Source organism: Pelobates fuscus, chromosome 8, assembly GCF_036172605.1.
Source record: "Pelobates fuscus isolate aPelFus1 chromosome 8, aPelFus1.pri, whole genome shotgun sequence".
In the NCBI taxonomy this organism is placed as follows: Eukaryota; Metazoa; Chordata; class Amphibia; order Anura; family Pelobatidae; genus Pelobates; species Pelobates fuscus.
The window spans coordinates 65,247,528-65,269,357 of NC_086324.1; the positions used below are offsets into that span (position 1 = coordinate 65,247,528).

The window sequence follows — 21,830 nt, forward strand, 5'->3', positions numbered from 1 at the left end:
TAATACCAATCCTGCTGTGCATGAAAAGCTGGCAGGACAGTCCATTTCAGTTGAAGTGTTTATGAACAACTGTGAAATTGCAAAATGTGCAGATCTAATTTGTCAATGACTTGGCTCGCTGTGTATCGGTCAGGGGGAGGCACAGGAAATCGGAGACAGCCCATGAAGAAGAGCTGCTATAAAAATATAAATTAGTTCTGTGCAGAAGATTAACTTAAGGGAAAAAATTAACTAGACCAGCGGGGCAATTAATAGGTCCATTGGTCCAGATCGCATTTTCCATTTGCAGTTTGCTATCTTTCCTACACAGGGGTAATTTTCTGAATAGACAGGAAGCAGGAGCACTTTGAAATCTTAAAGATTTCACACACATCACCAAAGGGGCCACTACATTATCCCTGCTTAGCAGATTGCGCTCAGACTTGTAAAGAAGTACATTTGCGTCTCGGAATAAGTAATATAGTTTCAGTGCACTAAAGTACTATTTGTCTACTTAAAAAAAGCGTGTGCTATTTGAGCTTATTATTTTTGATAATAGATTACTGCATATTTCACAGTTTCATAATTTAAGCAAAGAGTAATAATGAATGTCACAAAGGGTTCGAGAAATAGCCATTCCTATGTGGTTTTCAAGAAGAAATCATTAAGCAAATTAATATTACTATGGAACTAAACCTTTATAGTATTTCCATATTAAACTATTTGTCCAGGTTTAAAAGAATTCTTCTTGTCCACGAATATGTGAGTATTGTCTGGTTGCTATGCTAAGTAAATAAACACAGTAGTCACATCTGATGATGTGGCATTAAATCAGTAGATATAGGATGTATATGCCATCAAATTGGGTGGTCGTTAAAGGGACACTCCAGACGTCAAACACTTTTATGTGTGAAGAGTGTGTCTTTTTTTGTTGCAAAAAAATACAGCTTTCAACAGAAATTTTCACTTTTCTAAATTAACCTGGTTACATACACTAGCTTTCAATCAGACAACCACTACTGTTACTCCCTGGTTTTGTTAGCCAAGTGGAGATAAACTCAAGAGGCAGCAATTACCCAGAGCACCTGCCTTGCAAAGACTTCTCAACTGAACTGCATTGGGAAGTCTGTGATTGGACAGCCACAGAAAGTCTGGGCTTGGTTAGAAGGGGAGGGCTAGCAAAGGCTGCAGACAAGAGAACTGCAGGTTTTGCAACAGGTTTTTAGATTTACCACCAATGGAAAAAATGTATAATAAAATGCATGCATCATTTCATTTGGGGAATATCTACGAAACAGTGAATTGTATTTTGTATTTCGGCAGTGTATTTCAGTCTAGCTACACAAAGCTATTGACAGTGTAGTCACAATTCTTACATAGAACTATTTAGACTTTCTATGTACTTTCCCACGTACTCCATGTGCTACATACATCACAACAGGATGGGAGTTCAAAAGATCTACCAATAGCAAGGGAGTGTATTGTCTGCACCTCAAGAAGTAAAATTAGTGTGTTGTAATTTAAACGCTTAGAATTCTAAAAGTGAAATAGCAGCTCAAAACACTCAAATGTGGCAATACCCCTATACCCTATTCCAACTGAGGAAGCTCAATCCAGTGAATGCGTTTTGGCATCGGATTACAAGGACTTCATGTTTTTATTCTTTTAATTATATTTGTTTTATGTATTTGTTTGGCAAGACTATTTGAGGTCTTGTCAACCCTGAATTAGGCAACAGGTACTCAATGCCAGAGCCAGGATTGGCGGGCTCTGAGCAAGGTGAGCTTAAAAACCCTTTAAGCTAGTTCATATATAGAATATAAAATATACTGTTGCATTGGAGTTCTTTCTCTTTTTTTCTACATACCCACATTTTGAGACCCACTTAATGGATGGTGGTATGCTACCATAAAGACAATGATTACAGAGCCAATAGTTACAGGCTCTGATCCATGTGAGTGGATTTTATTATACCTCAATTCCATGTGTATTGTCATCTACACTTTATATTTGTTTCCTTCCTTTATGTACTCAATGTATGCCCGTGATACAACATTTTGTTAAGGGTAAATATAAATGCACTTGCACTTTTTTAGCACTCCACTTTAGTACTTGTTTCACATTTTAGTAGATATTGGCTAGCCTTTGGCCTGAATATGACTGAGAAGAAAACAGTTTTACATGTATTAGATTTACTGTACCTTTATGTTTTTCAGTATTATTTACCTCGTTTCACCTATAATTTCTACCTTAATACCTTGACGAACATCAATCATTAATCTGTTTAATTTTTTTCCTGTTTTCTTTTTCATGTGTGTAAGAGCTCATGCTGTGATATGCTAGTATAAATAAAAATATACATCAATAAGGATTTTTGTAATGGAACACTGCTAATGGAAACTCTAGTAAAAGTCTAAGGTCAGGGTTATAATGTAGCATAACAAACCTGAGGTACTGCTATAAATACAAATTGCTGCAATAAAATGTTATGTTATAATGTATGGCCTTGTTGGATTGTTAGTATTATATCACTGCATGTATTTTTTGCTAATATTACACCAGCCATTCCGGATTTGTAATATTATTTTGGTTTTGTTAAAACGGCACTGTCATGCCGAACTTACCTTTCTTTAAATCGATTCCTCTTCTCTTCCTCCCTCAGGATATGTTCTTTATTTCTTCCTGTCTGCTCTAGTTTTCTTTAAAACATAAGACAAACTAGGGGCTATTTGTGTTATGGAGGTTTCCTATGCCTGACCATCTCTGACCAGCGGAGGAGCAAAGTGTGTTTAATTTACGGTGGTCCGATACATTTTCCCACAATTCTCACCTCCTTTCACTTTTCCAGAACGTCGGCGAAACTACCGAATTGCGTCCTAACAGAATGAGAACAGTTTGCATCTTGCAGCCGCTTAGTAGATAACTCCTTAATTACCACAGTTTTAAGGAGGTATCTACCAAAATGCTGAAAGACCTAAATTGGTCTGTCAGCCAAATTTACTAATACTAAGTAAAGATTACTTAGTATTGGTAAATGCAGCTCTTACTCGCTATACTGCGAGTAGAGGCATGTCTACTAAACAGTGAGCACCCAAAACACCTAGTATCCCCCCTCCAGAGCCCCCACCAGTGTCGCGTGAGTGGGGGTTATTAAACTGAAGGGGGAACCCAGCCCCCTAAATAATAATGGGAGGGGCCTATTGTCCCGGCCCCACACCAGTGAGCGGCGGGTAGATACCCTAAATAATAATGTGGGGGGGGGGACCTATTGTCCTCTAGCCCCGAGCGTCGGGTGGGGGCCCTAAATGAGAATGGGGGGGGCCTATTACCCCCTGAGCCCCCACCCCTGAGAGGCAGGTGGGAGCCCTAAACGAGAATGAGGGGGGAACCTATTGTCCTCCCACCCCCCAGAGCGCTGGATGGGGGCCCTAAATAAGAATGGTGGGGGGGCACCAATTGTCCTCCCCCGGCCCCCACTGCTGAGCAGCAGGTGGGGGCCCTAAATGAAAATGTTACTCCCCTCCCCAAGGTGACTAGGGGTCCCCTAGCCTCTAGTCACCCCCCCACACACAAAACAAAAATGAATAAACCCCTACCTACCCCCTTACCCTAGTGAGGAGGGAATAAAAGAACTAAGTACCTGTATAAAAAATATAACTTACCATTTGATGTCTTCTTATTTCTAAAATCTTAATTTTTCTGCCCCCTAAAAGACAGGACGTTCGGGAAAAGTGAAAGGAGGCTTCACGGGAACACGGAGGAAAGGTGAGAATTGTGAGAAAATTGCTCTGACCGGAAATGAAGCACACTTTGCTCCTCTGTTGGTCAGAGATGGTCAGGTGTAGGGAACGTCCATAAGACAAATAGTCCCTACTTTGTCTTATGTTTTAACGAAAACTAGAGCAGACAGGAAGAAATAAAGAACAGATCCTGAGAGAGGGAGAGAAGAGGATCCCCATATCTATATAATTATATTGCAGTAGGACTGGTTGCTCTTCCCCTTGCGAAATGTAAATTATTGATATGTCTATGTTTAAATGGGTACCAGTACATAAATTTATAGTGACAAGAAAATCAGAAATACTTGGCTACTGTTGTCTACCTTTTTCCTTTCTAATCTATAACCTCAGACCACATTTTCCCATTTCTCTTTTTTTAATTTTTTTATCAGTACAACATATTTTTTAATCTTATTGGAAAGTTATTTTTTTGTTATATAGATCATCTTTATTAAAGTCTGAAGCATATATACAGCGCTACGGAATTTGTTGGCGCTATATAAATAATAAAATAATAATAATAATAATAATATAGGGTACAAAACAGAACTTGACATACATATATATGTTTTAGCACAAGGCTTCAGAAATATTTTCTGAACTAATCAACATTCTATCCACATTCATACTACATACATCATTCATATGTAGGTGGTTCAGGTTCAGGATTAGCTTTTAAAACCGTTGAGCTTGAGATTCACAGTTTAAAGATCTCAATTAAACTATCTAGAGTATAATCTAAAGTGTATTAGTATAGGAAGATGTTAACCATTTTCCCCAGATTTTTTTATATAGGGCCAATTGATTATTCATCAAAAAAATTAAATTTCTTCATAGAGCATTGGTAGTTTATTTGAGATGTTATTTCATGCCAATTGTGATGACCTTGCTTTTTCCAATTTCTGGCTGTGCATATTTTTACTGCCAGCATAATATGGATCATTAAGATAAGTGAAGATTTTTCCAATTGGGGAGGATCTAAATGGAGGATAAAAAGTTGCGGGGACAATAGTATCTCTGTCCCCAAAATGTCTGCGAGAAGTCTTTTAAGATTGTTTTTCAAAGTATCCAGGTCCAAGCACTCCCACTAAATATGGAATTGGGATGCCTTGGCGTTGCTACATCTCCAACATTTATCTGAATAGTTATTGTACATTTTGCTTAATTTAGATGGAACCATGTACCACCTATATAATACTTTAAAATATAGCTCAATCAAATTTACACAGTGTATACTTTTTTGACACGTTTTATACTTTGTTTCCAGATATGTGGCTCAAACGTTTTCTTAAAATCTAATTCCCATTTCAGTATCCCATTTTACAAACATATCATTAATACTAAGAAGTTTGAGTGATCGAGATATTCTTTTCTGAGGTTTATGATTCTCTAAAAAAACTGTGATACCAGTACCAGTTCTCCTTTTAGAGACAGAATTTAAGCATCATCAGCCAGCGTGAAAAATAATCAAAATTTTGACATTATTCATCCTCATTTAAATTGTATGTTCTGGATACAGTCTATGTCTAAAGGAGAATGTCCTTCATAAGGTAAATTCCCCTGCTAGATAAATATGCCAGGTGTAATATCTTGGTTTGTATTTTCTAAATTGAATAAGTCTTTTATGTATTTATCTTCTTTGGTTAAAGACCTGCCAGGTTAATATACATCTATATTAAAGGACCACTCTAGGCACCCAGACGACTTCAGCTTAATGAAGTGGTCTGGGTGCCAGGTACCTCTAGGATTAACCCTTTTTTTTTATAAACATAGCAGTTTCAGAGAAACTGCTATGTTTATAATGAGGGTTAATCCAGCCTCCAAATCCTCTAGTGGCTGTCTCATTGACAGCCGCTAGAGGCGCTTGCGTGCTTCTCACTGTGAAAATCACAGTGAGAGCACGCAAGCGTCCATAGGAAAGCATTGTAAATGCTTTCCTATGCGACCGGCTGAATGCGAGCGCGGCTCCTGCCGCGCATGCGCATTCAGCCGATGACGTCGCGATCAAGATGGAGAGGAGGAGGAAAGCTCCCCGCCCGGCGCTGGAAAAAGAGGTAAGTTTAACCCCTTCCTCTCTCCAGAGCCCGGCGGGAGGGGGTCCCTGAGGGTGGGGGCACCCTCAGGGTACTCTAGTGCCAGGAAAACGAGTATGTTTTCCTGGCACTAGAGTGGTCCTTTAACTAAAAAGTACTAATACGAAATCTGACGTTCTTTATAAAAAAATATGCATTTATTCTACTTCAAAAGCAAACAATACTATACTTAATAGATGTTATTTCTTAACGACGTTACAGATAATTTTTAAGAAATCTTTTTAAGTAGTCGTCTTTGTATCATCAATTCAGGACACACCAAGAGAGGAGAGCGGAGAGTAGGAGAAGAGAATGTGGTCCTTTGTCCTCTGTTCTGCTGCCTTTGACACTGTTGATCATGGCCTCCTTCTCCTAACTCTTTAATCTCTTGGTCGTTGTGACACAGCCCTCTCATGGTTCTCCTCCTATCTCTCCCAATGCTCCTTCAGTGTCTTTTTCCAACGACACCTACTCTCCTCGTCTTGTCTCAGTCCCTCAAAGTTCAGTTCTTGGTCACCTTTTGTTCTCTCTCTATACTGTCTCTCTTGGCAAACTCATTAATTCATATGGATTCCACTACCACCTGTATGCCGACGACACCCAGATATACCGATCCTCCCCTGATCTCTCCCCTGCTGTCCTACAACGTGTCACCCAATTGCCTCCCTTCTATCTCTGATTGGATGTCCTCCCGCTTTCTGAAACTTACTCTTAATTTTTCCTCCTCATAACACTGATCCTCCTCCTTCACTCTCCCTGCAGGTTGACGGTACTGTTATCCCTCCTAATTGGTCTCCTCAGAAGCAGTACTGCCCCCCTATAATCTGTGATGAATGCTGCTGCCAGGCTGATCTTTCTCTCCTGTCACTCCTCACACACATCACCCATCTGTGAATCCTTACACTGGCTTCCTGTACCCTACAGGTGTCAATTTAAAATACTAACCCTTACCTATAAAGCCCTATCCATGCCCTTCTCGGTCTCTCAGCTCTACTGGTGACCTTCTCCTGTCTGCTGCTCGCACCCTTACTGCTCCTTTCCTTTGGAACAGCCTGCCTACCCCTGTCAGTTTATTTTCAGGATTGCTCATGGCCTCCACAAGTAACGTCTTTCTCTCAAACTTTCCTCTTGCTCTTCCTGCTGTGTTTTTATACCCCACCTCCTCTAGATTGTAAGCTCGTTTGAGCAGGGTCCTCAACTACCTATTATTGCGTTACATTTTGTTATTGTCTCATTTGGTAAATTCCACTTTTATTGTAAAGCGCTGCGGAATAAGCTGGCCTCATATAAATAATAACCAATAATAATAATAATAGGCAAAATTGCGTCATAACTTTATATTAAGACTTGTCATATAAGGAAATTCCCCATATAAGGACCCTACCCCTAATCTCCCTATACAGCACATTCCAGATTCCTCGTGGTACAGAATAGCAAACTAGCATCTGTTCTTTTTAACTCATTAGACATGCACAGCTTAATATGTATTTGGATAGGAACATATAGAATATGCAATATTCTACACCATGCATAGTATTGAAAAGCCTTGATGTAATAACAATAAAACTAATTCACAGTGATACTGCCTTAATTATGACTGAAAATAAGTCAAACCTCATTTCATTGATGGTGAACCTTTTTTCGCCAGATGCATAATGGGAAATGGTTAGTATGCAAATATCCAGGAGGAGAGGGTCAGGTCATCAATGATAACATCTCAATATACTTTCTCTGAAACCTTAAACAGTTACTGAATCAGGGGGCACTGAATCCAGGGGCGCAAGTGTTGTAATAATTGATATGTCACCCTGTGCGACCCGGAAGTGGAGCGCACGACGTGCAACTTGGAACGCACATTGCGTTCCACGTGCGCAAAATGCCGAAACCCGGAAGTAACAAGCAGAAAGGTGGAATCCGGAAATGAACGCCAGCAACTAGGTACATAAAGCCAAGAAGACTCACCACAACATCAGACCGACTGAGGAAGCCCCCATAGGGGCGAAATGCGTATTGGCACTGGTATAGAAGTTACCACGGTACCATTTGGACTTTTATTGTATATTGGACTTATTTTTTATTTGGACTTAATTTTTGGGTCTGGCCACTGACAGCACCCATATACAGATATTCAGTATATATCTTTTTTATCTGCTTAAGCATATAGATATATGTGCTTATTTCACCAATAAAGAATTGTTTACTTCTGAAAAGACATCTTCTCATCTATTACTTCTGCTATTTTCATCAGGAAACTGGATTGGGGACATCCTTAAAGAGTCCTCTTGTGCAACTCATGAGAGCCGTATGATTTTATTTGGTTCCATGTTTGTGAGTATCTATATTAATCCTATATTATCCATTTTACTCTTACGGTATTACCCTATGTGATATTCTTTCCACAGATTCGCTTAAAGTGTTCCACCTACTGTATGTATTTGTATTTTGATATTTAGAGTGGTATAAGGGGTTCCCACTCAGGTGGTTTATAGCACTTGTTGCTAACACTTTTTCCCACTTATTGTGTATTGTTTTTCTTTGTTCAAGTTACTGAATCAATCTGATCACATCTTCATTGCAACTTGCTCTGCCAGGTAAGAAATTTAAAGTAACACTTTGGGGCAAATGTGCCTATGCCATGAGCTCCTGCAAAGAGCCTGCTAGCTAGCCTCCTTCCCAGGGACGATGAGCCACATACAAAGACCCTGTTCGGGCATTTACCCTGCCCAGACGCCATTAACACCTTTACCTGGGTGTTCCTGGTTCGGCACTTTCCCTTCATTTAAATGGAACCGAACACTAGCATCCTGTCTCATGAAAAAAAACACGAATTGACCTCAGTGGTACTTAGCCACGATCGTTATGGAACTAAATTTTTGGGTCCTCAGTCACCTCAGAGGTACTTAGCCGCGAATGTTATGGAACTGTTTTCAGCATGAGGTCACCGTGCGATTCCCGGACAACTTGGTCCGGGGTTTTGAACAACAGGAGAGCACTTTTTGGAGAGAAGGTGCCTGACACTAAGGGGCATAAATGCTACCTAAGAGCCAGGTGAAGCACCCCACATTTCGGATGCAGGAGCTCCCGAAAGTTGACTGGCCAAAGCACCAAACACCCTGGAACTATTTTGGGCATAGGATCACGTGTGCGGCCAGTCAGAACTTTAACACGGTGGCATTTCCTCTACACTGCATGGATTTGTGCCCTATTTGGAGAACTTGGGCGCTCAGATCAGGGCTATTTGGGTATGTACTATTTGTGGGGTTATTATATATTTTTATGACGTTTTGGGGTATTTTTATGTTTTATATTTTTGTGTTTGCCTCTCTGTTCCTGGGAGATAATTAGCTCACCGATCGTTAATGCAATTATCTTCCAAGCACAAAGATTTATGTGAGGGGCTTGTCTTTTTTGACTGGGGGCTGTGTATACAAGCAGGCAACTTGGCCATAATAAACCAGTTCCTTTTCACCCTTCACTCAGTCTGGGCTAGTGTTTGGGTGGATCAGCTGTACTCTCTGCAGGAGAGCTTAACCACTTGAAGTTGTACCCAGGACCCTGTTCCAGGACGGCAAGCGATGGAGAGACCCCAGCCAAGCTGCGGCAAGGCGCTGAAGCACTCCTATGTCCCAGTGGAGAGTTAGGAAGCGAGCTTGACCAAGGTACCCAGTCGGGGTGCTAGGCGGTCCGCCACACTTCAAGCAGAAAAACAACTACAACTAACTGTGGTTATGGTGTGTTGTCGCCCACTTCCTCCATTGTAAGGCAGTAAATAGTTTTAGAATAGTTTGACTTCTGTTTCCTAGGGTCTGCTTATTGCTATGCCCCACCATCACTACTACTCAGTGAGAGTCAGAAGCTATCTTCACCAAGCTAAACATCTCAGTCGAGGTAAGCTAACTGTTCCTGAGCAGAAGATTATGACTCTCACAGAGTTGTAGTGGAGGCAAAGACTAGCAGTGCTCAGTTATAAAGTCCTAAAACTATTTAACTTCTTACATCCAAGCTCAAACGTGACCTGCTATTTAAAAACTCCCAAAATTCCTGGAACAATTTTTTTCCCTTCCTAAAATGCAGTTCTAAAAGCAGTGTAGGTTTCATAGACCATATTCTTGTACAGGTATAGGAAATATAGAAATAATTTGTTAAGGCACATGAACACAAGCAGAAACAGCTTTAAAGCCTGCATTATTAGCTAGAAGACAAATATATGCAGCAAAATACACTGATATGAAAGAGGGGGTCTAAAAGAATAGGAGAAAGACGGACTGTTAAAATGCCTGGAGTATTGTAAATGTTATAAAGTGGAGGTAATGAAAACATTGGGAAAAAATAGAAAAGGCTGCAAGGGAAGGAGCAGGTAAAAAAGGATTGAATGAAAGCGGTTTGTTTTCCATGGTGGCACATAGATATTTTGTGACAATGTAATTACTGCTAACTATACATGTACATTTCAAATATACTTACAGTCTGGGATAATGGCATGGTATGATTAGTCTGAAGGTAAGTGTCATTAATACGCAGTAAGGCTTTAAAGCTACATTATTTTACAAAAACATTCTAGAGCTACTCCAAGCACTTTTTATGCGTGGACTGTTTGAATGAAGTCGGCCGAGGGAGGAGAGTTCCCCAGCGCCGAGAGAGCCCAGCGCTGGAGAAAGGTAAGTATTTAACCCCTTCAGTCCAGCAGTAGTGGGACCCTGAGGGTGGGGGGACCTAAAGACCCTATAGTTCTAGGAAAACTAGTTTGTTTTCCTGGCACTATAGTGGTCTTTTAACTGCCACATGGATAATTACATTCTTACATCCCTCCCAGACATGCATACAACAGGGTTTTTACCATTAACCTGTCAATCTCAGTTCTTTAAATTACTGGCAATATGGAACATTCCCTATGTTTATTTAGGTTAAAATATGAAAATATAATCAGGGAGATGTAAATAAAGAGGAAGATGTATTTGACACTATTCATATCAAGCCTCTATAATTAATGCACAAAGGGGAGAGAAAATCAGGGAGTATACATATAAAGAATTACACACTTCATAGTGAGCTTATTTGTCCAGTTTGTAATTTGCAGGGATTTTTTTTTGTTCCCTTCATAAACTGTTAGAACCTTTTCTTCTCTTCAGATGGAACAAACCTTTAAAGGTCACTTGTGGAAAATGGGCTGCACAAAAACTCTCAAAAGGAAACAAAATGCAGAGTTGTCACCCATAAGGTACAGCCAAGCGAAGAGAATCTCTCTCTGTATTGCCTCACGCGGTCACACTGCAGTGGAGTCTGCAGCAGCAGCCAAAGAACCGAACACCAGCCGCATACCTAAGTAGCAACGGAGACTGTCCGATAATCCACAATGCACATTGTGAATCAGTTGCAATGTGCATGGAATATACTGAATACATTAAAAAAAACACTGCAATGTATGTGAGTTTGGCATTACAGCCAATACATTAAGGGACCATTTGCCTACCAGACATGCTAATAACATGTCACCACCAGCCACCCCCACCCAAAAAATAAAAATAAAAAAATTAATATCGATAAAATCTTTATGAAATAAAGTTTATGTTGGAATTTCACTGAAATTCCAACGCAGTCAAAAGTTATCATACGATAAAAGCAGAGCTACCACTGTCAAGCCATCACTAGTCACAGCTGAGAAAAATTAAAATAAAAATAAGACTTTGTCTATAAAGGATTGCATGGGTTCCTTCGTAGACATCAGTGTTATACTCTTGCATATGTGCGAGAGTACAACACTGATTTTGTCTCCTGGCAGATGAAAATCAGGAAGACAATGGCGGTGGTTGTGAGGGACCTGGTTCAGGTAGGTAAAACTCCCCTTTCCCTGTACCCCACGGCAACCTCACAACTAGCGATAAAGTCACCATTGGATGGTCCTTTTAAGTGTCTGAAGGTTAAAAGTTATAGACACAAAACTCCACTCTTATCTTAATATGCCCTTTAATAGGATTAGTGACCACCTATAATGATATTGTTCATTCCCTCTTGTATACAGTTATATATATATATATATATATATATATATAGTTAAAATGAGCTATGCATTCACAGATAAAATGTTACAGAAATATTATATAATATATTTTATATTATGGCTGCGAAGCGCAAGTTGTTATACTAAAAGATACACTTAGAGGTCTTAAACTGTGTAAACCACACAGGTACTCTCTAAGTGATTGATTGACTATCGGTTTTGACGATTATTAGCCGATATTCAGCATTTTCCTGAAAATCAGTATCGCCCTTGTAACTTTCTCACCTCTCCCAGTTATCACACACTGTCTTCTGCATCCAGAAACTCTAGCCACCAGCCAATGGAGCACCACGTCGTGACCTCGCATGCGGGATCCCCACATGAGGAGCTCAGTTAAATTTAGGTAGGTAAGACAGTGAACAATCTACTGTAATGTACTGGGCTGGCTGACAAAGTAATAGGAGTGTAATTGCTTTCATCAATCACACTAATATCAGTAACATGCTGGGATCTCAGTAACTCGAGCATGTACTGGCTGTCTGAGAGCGATTTGAGTGTGAGTGATGACAGCAATCAAACTCTTATCAGTAATAGCACTGTAAATGCTGGGATCTCTCTGATCCCTGCATGTACTGGCTGCCTGAGAGTGATAGGAGTGTGATTGCTGCCAGCATGTTTAGAACAGTTGCTAAGTACCAGTAAGGTATTGTCTGGTATAAAACTGGGCATTAACTCTCAGGATGACAATATCATTTTGCCTCTTTATAAATCAGTGGTAAGACCACACCTTGAATTTGCTAAGCAATTTTGGGCACCTATTCAAAAGAAGGATATTATGACACTAGAAAAAGTGCAAAGGCTGGATACAAAACTAATGATAGTAATGAAACAATTTATTTATGAAGAAAGGTTAAGAAATGTAATTCTCTTTGGTTTAGAAAAACAGCACCTCAGATGGGATATGATAGCAGTATACAAAAACATTTGGGTCCAATACAAACCATTGTTTGGAAATGTTTTCATAAGCTGGACTATACATAGGACACAAAGTCACACATTTAGACTGGAAGAAATGAGATTTAGTCTAGAGCAAGCATGTCAAACTCACGGCCCGCAGGCGGCCCACAATGAATATTTTTGTGGCCTGCGAGCTTGACATGCTTACTAAAGCAGAGTAGGCACCTGCTCTCCCCACATTGTAGGTGCCTACTCTGCTCATTTACCCAACCGGGGGAGAGGTCTCTGGCGTCAGCGAGGGAGCTCAGTCTTCTTGCTCCTCATGGCTCCCTCGTGCGCCGTCTGAAGTGAAGCCAGGCGCCTGAATATGACGTAATATTCCGGCACCACTAAACTGCGCGCGCGAGAGCAGTGAGGAGCAAGAAGACTGAGCTCCCAATAGAAGATCAGGGAGTATGTAATGCCAGATTTGTGTAGAAAATGTGTGTTTTTCAAAACTTTAAATGCACAGAATATCGACTTCATTTATCGGCAATCAACATGTCATCAGCTCTGAAAAAATTATATCAGTCAACCCCTATTCTTCATTATGCAGATACTTTGATCTCTAGTGACAAAGTTATTCATAGAGATGAGATGTATATTTTGGGAGAAGTACATTAGTTAACAAAGATATGCATTATAAAATGAGCACCCAAGCTGTTATTTTAGAAAACTGGTTTACATAAACACTACCACCAAAGTTAAAAAGGAACACTCCCGCTTGATAAAATGCTTCACGTGGGAAGAGTGTTCATTTTACAAGAAGTGTGGATTTCAATAAAAATTGGCACTTTTATCAATTAACCTGGTTACACTCCCCTGCTTGTCAGACAGTCAGTTCTGTTACTTCCTGGTTGTTAGCTCAGTGGAGGAAAACAATTGCTCAGAACACCTGCCTTGCAAAGACTTCTCATTGAATCTATGCTTAGACAGCCACAGAAAGTCTAGGCTGGTTTAGAAGGGGAGGTCTTACAAAGAGATCATCAGTTTTTGCATGCTGTGTTTAGATATGACGAAGTACAGTGATTTTATTTTGGCTGTATTTAGACAGTGAAGTGCCCCTTTACAGGAGCACTCCAAGCACTATAACCACTACAGCGCAAAAAAACAGGTTGACTACTTACAATAGAAGGGTGTCAAGACACTCCTGGTACCAAGCCACTCTAGCAAGCCTATTGCATGTTTGCAGTGTTCCTTTTTATATTTACTTTTCTATTTATTAATCAGTTCTAATTCAGTTTTACATTATTTCTTCCAGATATTTGCATGTATTGTATGTGTACATCTTCTTTTTAGTATAGTTCTGCCCCCCATTACTTGGCAGCACAATCTCAGAGTATGTCTATGAGGTGGATTGTGTCAGTTGAAATGGCACTTTAAGTATCAAAACCACTACTGCTTAATGTACTACTGTTGGTACCTAGATGCAGTCCCTTCAGTCTAACAAATGTAAGTATAGTTGCTGTCAGACTAGAGGCACTGTCCCCAAGAATGTGCTTGTTTTTGGAAGGAGTCCAAATTTGGTGTAACTGCAACAATGAACACAGTTAAATCTCTGCATAGAAAAGAATAGGATAATCTGAGTGAATCAAGGCCATTGATTTAGGGCTGCAATGCTTCTCTAAAAAAGACATTTATCCACATTTTCTCAAAAGTGTAGGAGCAGATGCCGCGCTGAAATCGGTAAGCCGCTGGATTAAAGGTGAGCTTATCTTTACTTTTTATATATTTGTTTTACAAAAGAGCCCTAAATATAAATAGTCAGCAGAACTCCCTCATCTTATAAATATGTATAAAGTTAGACTATCCCTCTTTAGGCTTAAGAAAATTTAGTTTGGTTAAGGATAATGGTTTCTGATGGAAAAGCGTTGTGATTGGCTCAGATCCCCACTTCTGATGATGTCAGCCAACTAGACAAATAAGGGGCAGAGCCAGCAGCAGAAGACTAGAATAAAAGTAAGATTTTACTATATTTACAGGGTTATGGGAGACAATGGGGGCTAGAAGGTGTTTATGGCTACTATAGGTTCAGGAATATATGTTTGTGTTCCTGACCCTACAGTGTTCCCTTAGGTTAAAGTTTAAATGTAGTGTTATTTTAATTGAAAATATTAACAGCTACGGATAAAACACATTAACTCCTTAGAAGCATTAGAACAGGTAATACATGCACTACTAAACAGGTTTCTCAAATCATACAATAAAATCACGTATAGTGAACCAGGAGATACAGTACACACACTTCATTATTCTATTTTACCAACACCCACTAATTTTACATTTTCAAGAAATAATTATGGCAAGTAACAAACGGCTAATAGGCTCACTCCTCCTCCCACTGATTGCGTTCCCATAACTGCCTTGTCCTAAAATGTGTGCTTATGCCAAAGCTGCACAGCATGCAATCAAAGCGTGCTGTAAGGTTGGTATCATTATGCTTCAACTTCCAGCTGAAGAATAAAAAAAAAGATCACATGTATAAAAATCGAGTTTCAGTTAGGCTTACGAAAAAAGTAGGAGAATTGATTATAGGCAGAAACAAAAAAAAGAAAAATGGAAAAAAGCAGGGGACAACCAAGATCTAATAATGTATAAAGAAAATAAAAAAGTTAACTTTTTAATATGTAGTGGACCCACTACGAAAACAGTATTACATTTAAGGTAATTCCTTTTACCTGTGATAGATTGATCCATTTCATATGTAGCTTAAAACTTAAAGGGATACTCTAGAGTCAGGAACATAAAGCTGTATTTCTGGCACTATCGCTCCCCCTGCCTTTTCCCTTCCTCCACTGTGAATTAAGAGTTAAACACATTAGACCTCCCTATAGGAAAGTATGGGGTAAAAATCTGACACTGGATGTCCTCATACAGAGCGTGAGGAAGTCCAGCGTCAGTTACCGGACCAAAGGTCCGTTTCGATCCAGGAAACACCCCCGGTGGCTGTCTGGTAGACAGCCACTGGAGGCAGACTTAGTGCTGCAATGTAAACGCAATGTTTTAGATTGCAGCACTAAGTGCAAAAGGGACACTGCACCAAGAACACTTCAATGAGCTAAAGTGGTCTGGGTGCCTATAATGTCCCTTTAACTAATTTAAATTAAATATGCATTTAGTTTGCAGATTACATTTAGTATCCCATATCTTGGTGAAGAACCCCAAATATTCATTTATAGATATTAAATTTGTAAGCTCATTGTCTACATTTAATATTTAGTTGAATTATTCGAGAACCCAACATTTTTGTATTAATATAAATGCTCTAGAACCGTTTACTGTGGTTGCCTATAGCTGCAAAGAGAAATGTGTCCATAGAGTCTCGGTATAAAACAAAAAGCACAAAGACAAAAACATAACAAAGATACATTGTCTTGTTTTCTAGCAAACTATGTATTTTATATTCACTTACACAGCATCTGGTGATGATCCATGGCTGAGGAGAAGCTGAACAATGGCTAAGTGGCCATTCTTAGATGCATCATGAAGGGGTGTGTCATTCTGATAACCTGCTGTATTCACCAGAACATGATGCTTCAGAAGTAACTCCACAACTTTTGTGTGTCCATGGTTGCAAGCTTCATGCTGAATGAAAGAAAAACATAAAAATAAAGCATACAAGGTCAATGGTTTTATTAGTACAAAACATATTCTTCAAACAAGGCTTAAAATTAATTTGCTGTACGAAGTTTTTAGGTTAAAGGGACACTATAGTCACCGAAACAACTTTAGCCTAGAGGGACACTATAGTCACCAGAACAACTACAGCTTAATGTTGTTCTGGTGAGTATAGTCAGTCCCTGCAGGCCTTTTGCTGTAAACACTGTCCTTTGAGAGAAAAGGTAGTACTGTATTTACATTAGTCTAGTGACACCTCCAGTGGCCACTCCTCAGATGGCTACTAGTTGTGCTTCCTGTGTAAGTGCTGCACAGTGTACAGCACTGACATTCATTGTCTTCACCCACTGTATGGAGACACTGAACGTTCCTCATAAAGATGCCCTGATTCCTATTCCTATGGGTAAGCATTGTGATTGGCTGAGATCATAATTTCTGATGATGTCAGCCATGGAGGCAGATCAGGGGCAGAGCCAGCACACCGGAAAAAAGGTAAGATTTTACTATATTCAGTGGGGTCAAGGGGATAGATAGTGTGTTTTTTTTTTTATTCTTTATTTATTCCCCTTACTCATGAGTCTGAGACGGGCATATTATTGCGGTACAAACATTGTAAAAGAAACAATCATATTCTGGCATTAGTCCTTCCAACTAGTCATAGTACAACCGGTAAACTGGTGAGTTGGGGGTTTTGTGTATAAGAGAAATGGCTAAAGTCTGGTATATGTGCTCAGATCTATGGATAGATAGTGTTTTTAATACTAAAGGGTCAGGAATACAGGTTTGCATACCTGACTCTATAAAGGGACACTATAGGCACCCAGGCCACTTTAGCTCATTGAAGTGGGCTGGGTTCAGGGTTCATTTTGCACTTAGTGCTGCAATGCAAAACATTGCAGTTCTAAAGAAATTGCAATGTTTACATTGCAGAGCTAACCTGCAGCCAGTGTCTGGGTGCGCTTCCTGGATGGAAACGGACCCTTGGTCCAGTATCTGACGCTGGAGCTCCTCACACTCTGCATAATGACATCCAGAGTCAGATTTTTTTCCCCATTGATTCAATGCTTTCCTATGGGGAAGTCTAATGCGCGTGCGGCACTTGCTGCGCATACGCATTAGCGCCCACTCGTTGCAGGACGTCAGAGGGGAAGAGCGTTGACCCAGCATTGATGTATATTGGCGCTGGGATAAGGGAGATGGGGGTGCGAGGGAAGGGGGTGCGATAGTGGAATGAATACAGCTTTGTACTCCTGGCACTACGGTATCCCTTTAATGAAGCTGTTTTGGTGTGTAAATCATGCCTCTGAAGTCTCGTTGCTCAATTCTTTTTCATTAAAATAACTTTTGTTTCTTTTTATACAGCCCTAGTCACACCTCTCTAGACTCTGACTCACAGAGCCTGCATGGGAAAAAAAATGGTTTTACTTTCAATCAGATAGTAAATTACTTTTAAAGTTTTTATCTCCTGCTCTCTAAATTAAACTTTAATTACATACAGGAGGCTCCTTCAGGGTCTAGCAAGCTGCTAACAGAGCAGAAGATAATAAATTCTAAATTAAACAGAATTTGCAATAAATTAAAGTATAAACATTAGATGACTCTTTACAGGAAGTTTTAAGAAGGCTGTGCAAATCACATCAGGGAGGTGTGATTAGGGCTGCATAAACAAAGTGATTTAACTCCTAAATGGCAGAGAATCGAACAGTGAGATGACATGGGCATGATCTCTAAACCAAAACTGCTTCATTAAGATAAAGTTGTTTTGGTGATTATAGGGTTTCTTTAAGGATTTAAATGTGTGATTGTTTGCAAATTTTTGCAATTGATAATGTATGAATTAGGGTAGAAAGAAACATCTCCCACACATCTGCCTAATATGTGATCTATTTAGAATTTTGGAAGTTTCCTAACACAGTGTTATATGTGTATTAAATGTATCAATAGACTATAAAGTCAGTTTTTTTTTACCAATAGAAGGCAAACAGATGAGAAGCCATGTTTACCAGGGCTGGGAGATATAACTAGGATATAAGAAAATCAGGGGTTTGTAGCTAAGACAGCTACTTCTGCAATCTCCGGAAAAACACATGCTAAATAGGAGTTGGCAGTAGCTATTCGATCCTATTTGGCCATCAAGTTTATTCACTTAAAACAAGAAATGTAGATATATGAAACGGGAATTTCAAATACTAGACTAAATGGGAAAATTAATTTACATTATTTATCAAACCCATTTTTAGCATTCAAATTTGAAAGTTCCTTATCAATGCTTCACAATTTTGGTTTATTGTCTATATGACAACAAAAAGTAAGTTTCAAGTGTGGTAATAGTCCAGGTAGAGTATATAAAAAATACCAAAAGTGAAGATGTCCAACATTTTAACTATTCTTTCTCGCTCTTTCTCGTTAAATGAACTAGAACTTGGGAAGAAATTAATCTACCCTAATCTCAAAAACACTAAACGGTGTGACAATGCAGTTAGGGGACATTTATTGTAGTCCCTAACTGAGCAAAAGTAAAACTAGCTTAAATATTCCAGAGCTGCAGCAGAGAACATTGACACACTTTTGACTATAGCAGGAAAATAAATTGAATATATTTAAAAGCCAATGCTGGAATGCCATATAGGAACTGTAAAAGGATCCTCTTTGTTAAAGTTTTCAGCTGACCTGGGTAACTTCTACAGTTGGCCAATCTTTTATTAAACAAAACCAAAAAGCAAAAGCAAACACAGAGTAAAATGGCCATATTCGATTATTGGGAAGGGGGAGGGGGGGGCGGGGGAGATCTTAACTTTCCTCCTCCATGTGCACAACAATGGTAGCCATCATGGTAACTCCTAATCTCAAGGTAAAACTTTGCAATTTGCATTTTAATAATCTACCCCCCACCTTTGTTCCTCCCCTCTTACTTTGTTTTTTCACATCCTGTTTTTTTTATTTTTTTATTTCTATTGGTATAGGTAAGTTGTGCAATAGTGACTCAATCCATGATTTTTTTTGCTCTTATTGCTCAGAGTTCTTTTTATTTTATCATGTAACATTAAAAAATAAAGTTATGAAAAACACAAAACATAAATACAAACAAACAACAAAATAATCGCTACTCAGACTATAAAACACACAACCATATATGAGAAAGAATATAAAAAGTAATAGAGTTTTACCAAAGGTGTCCAGCCGGCATTATCCTTTACATTTGGGTTGGCTCCATTTTTAAGAAGTACCCCCACTTCTTGCAAATCACCCTATAGGATACAAATGATACAGTTTACCTATGAAAAACCAGGACTTTGTATGAGGCCCTAAAAGCAAACAAAAAGAAAAAAATATAGATATTTTGCTTATTCCATGATGATTGCACATTTTTTGTGACAAATATGAAATGATTTTTCAGTCTGTTTTATCACTCCTACATATATATATATATATATATATATATATATATATATATATATATATATATATATATATATATATATATATATACACATAAGTAATAAATATGATTTCAACTTCAGCTTCTGGCACAAAAAAAATAAATAAAATTATAATAATAATTTAGTATTCTATAATTAATTCCATCAGAATTGAATAGCAAATGAATATAAAAGAACAGCAATATTATATTCACTAGCAGTGAAACAAACAAAAAAATAAAAAAAATAATCCAACATCCAATAAGACAATTTTCCACCTGCTTTATGAGGTTACCCTTTCAGCGATCACACTGTTGGATGGAGATATATATATATATATGTAAATCTTGGCGAAGAGCTTACTGGATTATAAAAATGATATAATAACAATCCTCACCTTTTACCTTTTTATTATTGCTTTCTGAGATATTTTAGAAATCCTCTGCTCTTCAGCTTTTAGGACATTTATAAATTATTAAGAAGACTTTATTGCAAGGAGTGGAAGATGCAGCCTTTGTTTATTTTTATTAGAAATCAAATGTGAAGACATTCTGCTATTCAGTTCCCATGAGCAAATGTTATCTTACAACCTGACAGTCACAAGTACAAAAGTACAAAACCTTACACATATAATGGTTCGTTATACTGCAGACATCCCTGGGGTGGAAATGTTACTCGTTTCACTCCTGTTTGCTTAGTGAATTTGAAAACAAAGAAAAAAAAATACCATAGATTAGGGATGTCTTAAAGTTTGATGTCCTGCTGGCAATGCATCAGAGAGTTTTCTACGATGTGACCACCCCAGGCATGGGCGTAGGAACCCCAAAAAATCTGGGGGTGGGATAGCATTTTTACTCGCCGGGTATATTCTTATTCCGTAAACTAGGAGTTGTTTATCCCATTGTACAGCGCTACAGAATTTGCAGTCGCTATATAAATGATTAAATAATAACATTAAAGGGTCACTACAGGGAAGGGGTTTTACTTACCCGGATACAGCGCCGGGATCCTCCTGATAAGAACCACCCCTACCCCTCCCATGAATATTAGCACCACCCCTACCCCTTCCATGCACAAAAGAACCCCACCTACCCCTTCCACGTATATTAACCCCCCTACCCCCTTCTATGCATATTAGTACCCCCTAACCTCTTCCATGCATATTAGAACCCACCCTACCCCTTCCATTCATATTAGTACTCCCCTAACCCCTTCCAATAATTGTTCTACCTACCCCCTCCTCCCATCCATATTAGTAGCCCCCCTAAACCCTTCCAATTATTTTTCTACCTACCCCTCTCCCCCTATCCTTATTAGTAGCCCCCCTAACCCTTTCCAATTATTTTTCTGCCATGTTAACTAACGCCAGTGCTGGAGTGCCGCCGTGTTTACATTAAAAGGCCTGCAGGGACAGGCTATAGACACCAGAACCACTACATTAAGCTGCAGTGGTTCTGGTGACTATAGTGTTTCTTTAATGTGAGGTAAATTAGACATTAGTGCCACAAATAATATGCTAGATTGCCTACTTACAACCAGATGAGGATGATGATGGGCTCTAGCTGCAGTCTGGCTCCACTGGTCTGGTGTAGAACAGGCTCTCTGGAGGCTGTTTGTAACTGTGGTCACAAAAATCAATGTTCTGGGAGAACGGGAAGCAGCTCCATTTTTTGGGGGCCCTTTACACAGCTCAAGGTCTGGGTCCCAGGGTCCACCTTCATGTTCCACCAATGAGTTTGTTCACAGGGGGTGGAGTGTGTAGGGGATGTCCTGATATGTGTGTAAGGAATGCATTGTGCGAATCTGTGTTTGTATGTGTAAGGGCTGCAAGGTGTGTTTCTGCGTCTGTAAGGGGTGCATTGTGTGTGTGTGATGGATGTCAATCTCCCTCCCCCCATGTCACTCTCTTTCTCCCCCTCCCTCCCCCCCATGTCACTCTCTTTCTCCCCCTCCCTCCCCCCCATGTCAC

General features: G+C 39.3%; 1 protein-coding gene across 1 annotated transcript in view; it reads right to left on the minus strand.

Moving 5' to 3' along the window:
- BARD1 (BRCA1 associated RING domain 1) overlaps positions 1-21,830 on the minus strand; it is a 76,872-nt gene that overhangs the window by 24,286 nt on the left and 30,756 nt on the right. Inside the window, exons 5-6 of the mRNA XM_063429967.1 lie at positions 19,610-19,690; positions 16,237-16,409 (exon numbers count right to left, since the gene is read on the minus strand). Of these exons, the coding sequence (XP_063286037.1) occupies positions 16,237-16,409; positions 19,610-19,690 (254 nt within the window). The remainder of the gene's footprint in view (positions 1-16,236; positions 16,410-19,609; positions 19,691-21,830) is intronic.